General features: G+C 60.5%; 1 protein-coding gene across 1 annotated transcript; it reads left to right on the top strand.

The window, feature by feature from the left end:
* Positions 1-1,503: 1,503 nt before the first annotated feature.
* On the top strand, positions 1,504-7,568 carry SP6 (Sp6 transcription factor). Its single transcript, XM_039227665.1, has 2 exons — positions 1,504-1,761; positions 3,953-7,568. The coding sequence occupies exon 2, from the start codon at positions 4,011-4,013 to the stop codon at positions 5,139-5,141; it is 1,131 nt and encodes a 376-aa protein (XP_039083596.1). The 5' UTR covers positions 1,504-1,761; positions 3,953-4,010; the 3' UTR covers positions 5,142-7,568.
* Positions 7,569-7,910: the final 342 nt, after the last annotated feature.

Below are 7,910 nucleotides of genomic sequence, written 5' to 3'. Positions count from 1 at the left end.
ATCTAAGAACGGGTATGGTTGGGGAGAGGGCAGGGAGGGAGCCACGCACACAAAGACTGAATTTCGAGTGGCTTGTATTCAGTTTAGCCTTTTATAGTGGCACTCCGAGTGTGTCCCAAACGGAAATTCGAGTCTACTAAAGCAATAGTGGCCGAAGCGCGGCTGCAGAGGTGAGTTTGAATCCGTCTAAACTCTGGTGCTGCTGTGTATAATAAGACTGTAAAGACAAGAAACGAAATTTTAAAGGCCGATGACAAGACGCGTAGGGAAAGCCAAACGGCGCAACGGAAAAAAATACGGAAATTGATCAGAATTCCGTGCAAGATAATTCCTTGACTTCGGGAAGTCAAGGCGGCGGGTAGAGGACTCTCCGGGCGCACAGGCCAGCCCTGCCAGGAGGGAGGAAGTCCTCTTACCGCCGGGCGTTCCGTATCTCAATCAACTGGGACCTTGAGAGAAGTTTTCGGTGGGCGCCGTGAACGCCCTGAAATTTTGCCAGAATGTTGCTCTGTGTATGTGCATTTGTTTTCCTCAGAGGAATCCCAGACCCTTCCCCAAACTTAAGAACCTTGGGTTTAGACATTCAGATAAGAATCGTGGCAAGGGGTCGCTCAAGTCTTTCCAGAAGGGTCCCTTTCCAGGGCCATTCAGGGGGCCCCAATTTCAGGGCTGGGTGCGCGGGGGCGTACGTAGGCTGAGCAGCTCCCGGACGGAGGGGGTCGCGTATTTGAGCGGTGAACTTAGGAGGCGCTGGGGTTGCTGCCCAAGGGGAGATGCGGAGTGGGGGCTGAGGGAGCCTGGGAGACGAATCGGGGAAGGCAGACCGGGCAAGCTGGGGAGCAGGGGAATGAGCAGAGGAGAAGAGGAGGCCATCTCCAAAAGGCGAGTGGCCGGAGAGGGGAAGCCAGAAAGGCAGGGCGAAAATGCCGGGAGAGGGTGGCGGTGGTGGTGGAGAGGAGCGCCGGAGAGAATGGTGGAGGAGGGCGACAGCCCAGACAAAGTTCTCACGGCCTAGGCCTGGGGTAGACCGGACACAGCCTTGGCGCTCAGTCCGGTTTCCTTTTCCTCTCAGGACCGGGACAGCGCTGCGCGGCAGGGCGGGTGGGTCGAGCGCCCTGGAAGCCAGCGGCGCCTTAAAGGAGTCTCCTTTTCACGCGGAGAACCCGGCCCCTCCTCCAGGCCCCCAGGGTCCGAGTCCGGCGTCCCCCGCCACCCCGAGCCGGCTCCGGGGCGGTTTTCCATCGGAGGGGCGTGTCTCGGAATCTGGGGAAGGCTCCGCCCAGGACCCCCGCCGGAGGACCCGAGGGGCAAGGGAGGAGCGAGGGAGGGGCGGGAGGCGACCTAGATAGCGAGCCCGCCCCATCTCCGCCGGCCGATCCTCGCCGGGCCTCCTGTCCGGCCGAGCCTGCAAGGGTTAAAGGCGGCGGCAGGTGAGGTGGGCGGGGCCGCGGACTCGGGGGAAAAAAAGGAGCGCGGGGCAGAGGATGAAGGCAGAGAGCGCGGGTGAGTCACGGGCGGAGCTGGCCTCGCTCGCTCGCTCGCTCCCTGGCTGCCGCCCGCCCTCCGCCCTCCCGCCGGCCCTCCGCCCCTCCTCCGCCGCCCGCTGCCCGCCGCCCGCCGCCGGGTCTGGTCGCGGTCCCCGCTCGTCCTCGGCTCCTGCCCCTCGCCTCTGGAGAGCCAGCCGGCGCGCGGGGCCCATGAGCGCCCGTGGCTAGCGCGCCAGCCAGCCAGCCGTGCCCGGAGCCCGAGCGCAGCCTCCAGGTAGGAACCGGGGTCTGGGCGGTGAGGGGTGCGCGTTCCGGGGATCCTCTCGCGAACTCGCCGCAGCCTCCCGTGGCCTTGGGGGAGGTGGTCCTAAAGAATCCGAGGGGCTTAGAGCCCCGGCCAAGGAAACCTGGGCGGAGGGGCGAGGCCAGGGACCGAGGAGGCTGGAAACCGGGGAAACTAGGGCGACAGGGACAACTGGAGGACTGGAACCTTGAGGACTGGAAGTACGGAAGTCCTGACCACCTAAGCGCCGGTGATCGGGAGAGGGAGGCGGCGGAAGGGGGCGGGGGGAGACGGGTGTCTCTACCCGGCTTCCTGCGTTGGGGAGCGGGAAGCTGGGAGTGCGCGCCCTGCCGTCCCCCATCCCGAAACCTCGCAGGCAGGCGGTGGCATCCCAGGACTGGACTCCTGGGCCCGCTCTGGAGCCTGGGTCGTTAGCCTCCCCGCCCCCTAGTCCCCGGGGCAGTTCCCAGACGCCAAAAGCTATTAGGGTCCCCGGCCTCCCTGCTCGCGCCCAGCCCCTCCTGGGCTGCCGCGCCTGGGCCTGAGGCTCCATTCCGGCTGCTTCACCCTGTTCCTTTCTTGTGGCAAGGCAGCGGGAGCCTGAGTAGGCGCCCCAGTCCCCCTCTCCCTCCCTCTCCAAAACTACCAGGGCCACTTCTTGGGTCCCAGAGGCCAAAGGTGGTAGCGTCAGCTGAGCCCTGCTGTGGGAAGAAGTCCCTGCCCTAAACCACTGCACCTCTCCCCCTCCCCCCACCGTCAGAGAAGGCCGGGCACACACAAGCCCCACACCCGAGGCACCAGGGCTCCCAGGCCTTAGGGAGGGTTGGTGACAGAAAAAGGACCTTCAAGTCACAGATCTGTGGTTGAGAAAGAAAAGGGTGGGTGTCTTTCGGCTCCCAATCGTGTAGGGAAAGGGAGCCCAGAGACCTGGTTCACCGAGGTACATAAAGCATGTATTTGTTGATTGAACAAATAAATGAATGTCTGTTCAAGTCATTTCTCCAAATACTGCCTCCGTTTCCTTTCCTTTTCTTCTCCTTCTCCTCCTCCTCCTTCTTCTTTTAAATAAATAAGAGGGTTGGCCTGAAGCAGTGATTCTCAACATTTAGGTGTATCTATCTGCAGGACTCCTAAAAAACGATCCAAGCCTAGAATGCATCCTCTTATATAATCTCTTGGGGTAAATCTTCTTAAGTCTGTGATTCTGGCTTTCCTTGTTGCCCTCCGCTGTCCCCACTTGGACTCTGCATCTCGTAAGGGGGTGACAATTTTACCTTTCTGAGCTTGCTAGTAAGCTCTTCTCTCTCGTTGACCCCCTTCTCTGGGGAAGCCGACCCCTCCCAGCTTCACATCCGTAGTCTCCCCCAGATTGGAGGAAGGCATGGGTAGCAGCCAGACAGCTAGCTTGCTGGCGCCTGTGTGGGTCAGGACAGGAGAGGGAGATTAACTTTCTCTGGCGGGGAGAAGTCCCCTGGGAATCGGCACTGCGCTGCACCCCAGGGGGGTGAATCCCTGCCTGAAGGGAAAGGGGTGGGGGCCAGGAATGGAAGTGGGTTTTATGGAGCCGTCTGGGCAGAGAGCTGAGGGGAATGGTATAGAACAGTGAAATGTGCTTCCTCCGTGAATATTCCTCGGGGATGGAATGAGGTCTCGTTTTCCAATATCTCAGAACCTGCTTTGGGCTTTGGAAAGTTAGGTCACCCCCAGCTTTGAGTTTCAGAAACAGACCACCCCCCTCTCCTCATCTGTGTCCTGAGTTAAACTAGGGCAGCTGAGATGGGTCTACCTCCATTTGGGCTGGCAGCAGATCTGCAGGGGGTAAATGCCACTGGTCTGGGCAGCTGGGGTGGGGATGGTTTTAGCACGGAGCTGTAGGTGTATCTGACCTACCAGCCTGAGACCAGCCCAACTCTCAGGATGAGCTGGGCCCTGGAGGAGGGATCAGCTAGGAGAAGGTAGACTCCCTCTCCTTGGCTGAGAACCTCACACCCTCAGCCCTTCCTAGCACTCCCAGATTCTGTTAACTGGTCTTTCATTCCCACTCAGAGGTGTGTTCCTCTTTCGCAGTGGGGAGCCATCCAGCCCAGCCGGGGGAGGAGCACTTTGCAAGGGGGCGGCCTGGGTTAGGACTGAAAGTGACTTGGCTACTTTCCTCACGTCACCCCCTCTTTGCCTCCTTTAGGTCCTACCTGAGGTGCCCTTGACCATCCCTGTTCCCCACCCCACCCCGGATCCCGGCAATGCTAACCGCTGTCTGCGGCTCTCTGGGCAGCCAGCACACGGACGCGCCTCACGCCTCCCCGCCGCGCCTCGACCTGCAGCCTCTCCAAACATACCAGGGCCACACGAGCCCGGAGGCCGGGGACTACCCCTCCCCGCTGCAGCCTGGAGAGCTGCAGAGCCTCCCGCTGGGCCCTGAGGTGGACTTCTCGCAGGGCTATGAGCTGCCGGGGGCCTCCTCTCGGGTAACCTGCGAGGACCTGGAAAGCGACAGTCCCTTGGCTCCGGGACCCTTTTCCAAGCTCCTGCAGCCAGACATGTCACACCATTACGAATCGTGGTTCCGGCCAACTCACCCAGGCACTGAGGATGGCTCCTGGTGGGACCTTCATCCGGGCACCAGCTGGATGGACCTCCCCCACACTCAGGGCGCGCTCACCTCACCTGGCCACCCCGGGGCGCTTCAGGCTGGCTTGGGGGGCTACGTCGGAGACCACCAGCTTTGCGCACCGCCGCCCCACCCACACCCGCACCACCTCCTCCCAGCCGCCGGAGGGCAGCACCTCCTGGGGCCTCCCGACGGGGCTAAGGCCTTGGAAGCTGCCGCCCCGGAGTCCCAGGGGCTGGATTCCAGTCTGGATGGAGCAGCCCGGCCCAAAGGCTCCCGGCGGTCAGTGCCCCGCAGCTCGGGCCAGACCGTGTGCCGCTGCCCCAACTGCCTGGAGGCCGAGCGACTGGGGGCTCCGTGCGGGCCCGACGGGGGCAAGAAGAAGCATTTGCACAACTGCCACATCCCGGGCTGCGGGAAAGCCTACGCCAAGACGTCGCACCTGAAGGCGCACCTGCGCTGGCACAGCGGCGACCGCCCCTTCGTGTGCAACTGGCTCTTCTGCGGCAAGCGCTTCACGCGCTCCGACGAGCTGCAGCGCCACCTCCAGACCCACACCGGCACCAAGAAGTTCCCCTGTGCCGTCTGCAGCCGCGTCTTCATGCGCAGCGACCACCTGGCCAAACACATGAAAACCCACGAGGGCGCCAAAGAGGAGGCTGCCGGGGCGGCCGCGGGCGAGGGCAAGGCCAGCGGGGCGGCGGAGCCCGCGGGGGGCAAAGGCAAGCGGGAGGCCGAGGGCGGCGCGGCTCCCTCCAACTGAGCTCCTCCGGTACCGCCCCCCGCCCCACCCCCGCTGGCCTCCCCTGGGGGCATCAGAAGAGATTTCCTCCTGGCCTGATGCCTTTGGGGGGCGACTTGAGGAAGAGGAGAAGGTGGCTATTTATTGAGGGGGAGAAAAAGTGGTGCCTGGTCGGGGAGAGGGGGCGCTGGGGGTTTTTTTTGGTCTCGGGCCGGACGAAAAACGTTTGGCTGGCTAGGCTGGGAGGAGCTGCGCGTGCCCCTCTGTCCCCCCCCCCCCTTCACCACTTATTTCGCTCCTGTCCCCAGGCTCAGGGGGTTGGGGTGGGGTACACCTACCGCGGCTGGAGGGCGGAGGGGACCTGCTGGAACAGACGGCGCGTCCCCGGAGCAGAGAGGAGTGGGGCCGCCCGGGGCGCTGAGGGTAGCTGTCTGGACAAGTCCTTAGCGCCTGGGAACCGGGACATAAAAGCGCCTCCGGACCCGCCCTGCGGCCCGGGTCCCTTTCATCCCCCTTTTAGTGCTTCTGTCCCTATGGTTTCTCGAGGGAGAGCTGAGGTGGGGTAGGGGAGGCAGGGGTCCCCCTTAGGGAGCGGTCTCTATCTGGTTGGGAGGGTTGTTGCTGTAGAAATAACTCCTTTGATGTGCCTCCCGATTAACCCTTCCAAACCCACTTTGAAGGAGCCACAAAGGAAGAGAGGAAGCGGCCAGAATCCGAGACAGACTCGCATCGAGAGCTATAGGGTGGAGGACAGAGCTAGATTGGGAAGGCGGAGGGCGAAAAGTCCCCTTCTAAGAGGAGAGAAAAGGATTTGGGGGGAGGGGGGATGGAAGTAACTAACCCCTTACCTCTCTAACCCGGATTCAGTCCTTAACTCCTGGTTTTTATGAAAAATAAAGTTCAGTAGAGTCCACATTCCCCATCTGTTACCTGATGTAGGTTTTCAAAGCAGCCAGAAGCCCCCACCCTAGAATTGATGTAAGTTCCTCATCCCAGGTCCTCCATCATTTGCCTTCCCCTTAGGGACGAAAGGAAGAGGGTGGTTACTTGGTTGGCCAGGGTGTCCCGGTGAGGTGGCCCAGCACAGGGTCGCCACTCTGCCCCTGCCTAGCTGACTCCTGCTCACCTGCTCACCGAGAAGCTAAGCTCCTCCTTCTTTGCTCTGCAGTCTCCTTTCTCTGCTGCCTGCAAGACTTGCCCCTCCTGTAGAGTGTGCTTTAGGAGGCTCCTTTCTCCCCATTTTGACTCTGGGCAGGGGAACTCCCTTTCCATATGAAGGAGATGTTCTCCTACTGGAAGGGTCTGTCCTCTGACGTGATGTCCAGGAAGGTGTCCCTGTCCCCTTCTTTAGACGCTAGAAATACATCCTGATTGTGATCTTGAAGCGGGGACTGGGGAGGGGAGAGCCTAGAAGGGGCAGAGCCAGGCAAAGGGAAGGAAGCTGATAGAGGGAAGGATCTGGAACTCATGGGCTTTCCCAGGCTAGAGGTAGAGGCCATAACAGTCCCCCTGACCTTCGCTTCCTCCTCGCCCCTCTTTCTCTACCCAGAGCCCTATGCAAGGACTAGTTGTGTATTGATTTTTAAGTTATAAGCAAAAGGTATTTTATTTAATATTAGGGCATGTGTGTGTGCATGTTGTTTGTACGCGTGTGTGTGTTTCTCTACTGAGCCTGGGGTCTCCAGCTAGAGAGATCCCACCTTGTTCACCCCATCCGAGGTCCTAGGACATAGGCCCACAGCGTCTCTTCCTCCCTTGGTGATGCTGGAGCCCAGTCCCTGGGACTGGGAGCTAAATGGGAAGTGGGTCTGGGGTCTGGGTAGGAATACATGTTTGTGTAAAAAAGGGAGCCCTTCTTAAAAGGGACAGGGTGACTCTCCCTGAGAGGCTCATGGGCCTGGGGTAGTTTGAGAAGTAATGTTCTGTCTTTTTGCTCCCTCTTTTCCCTACCTCTTGCTCCCCCAATCAAAGGTCCCTTTCCTTGCTAAGAGGGTTGGGGGCAGGAGAGACCCGGCAGCGCCCGCAGGCTGCCGGGGCAGGTGGAGAGAGGGGGAGAGAGGAAGGGCACGTGGGTGTGGGATGCCTTTCTCCTCCACCCATCGAAACCAGCCACCCCCTCCCGGTGCCACGGGGACAGCCTTCCCCAGTGACCATCCTATGGGGAACTCCTGAATGGCTGTTCGAAGTTGGGGGGGGACACTGATGTTCCCCCTATGGAGACCTTGAGCTCCAAGGGTGCGGGTGCGGGCTTTGGATAGGTTTCCTTCCGCTCCCCTCCTTCATAGATCTAGGTTGCTTGGCTGTCTGCTCCCCTTCTAGGCAGCCCCCTAGAGGAGAAATGTAGGATTTTTTTTTTTCTTTTAACTGCTGTGAACCCACTTTGGAGGGGGGGAGGAGGAGGAAGAAACAGCCTGTGTTTTTTATGCCATAATAAAGTCATCAACCACATCATTGCCTCGTTTGTCTTCCAGCTCTGGTTTCCTTTTTGACTCAGTGTCCCTCAGCAGTGAGGATGAGGCCGGCTGCTGGGTGGGGTGGACACTTCCCTTTGATCCTGCAGCCCTGGGCAGCCTCACCTCCCTTTGTCTGGGGCAGAGCTGAGCTGATCGAAGGGTCAGATCCTTCCCTGGAGGTGGCTGGTGCTGAAGGAGGGAGGAGCTCCCTCAGGGTTCGCAACTGGGCTGACTGTCCCTCCCCAGGGGATAAGAAGGTTCTAGATATTTCCTTCCTCCACATAGAAGCCCCCTCTTTCCCTTCCTCTGCCAAGAATGCTGGTTCCCTGCCTTCCCA

This window comes from Hyaena hyaena, unplaced genomic scaffold, assembly GCF_003009895.1.
Source record: "Hyaena hyaena isolate Hyena2069 unplaced genomic scaffold, ASM300989v1 scaffold_29, whole genome shotgun sequence".
Classification (NCBI taxonomy): Eukaryota; Metazoa; Chordata; class Mammalia; order Carnivora; family Hyaenidae; genus Hyaena; species Hyaena hyaena.
This window is presented reverse-complemented; position numbering and strand designations above follow the sequence as displayed.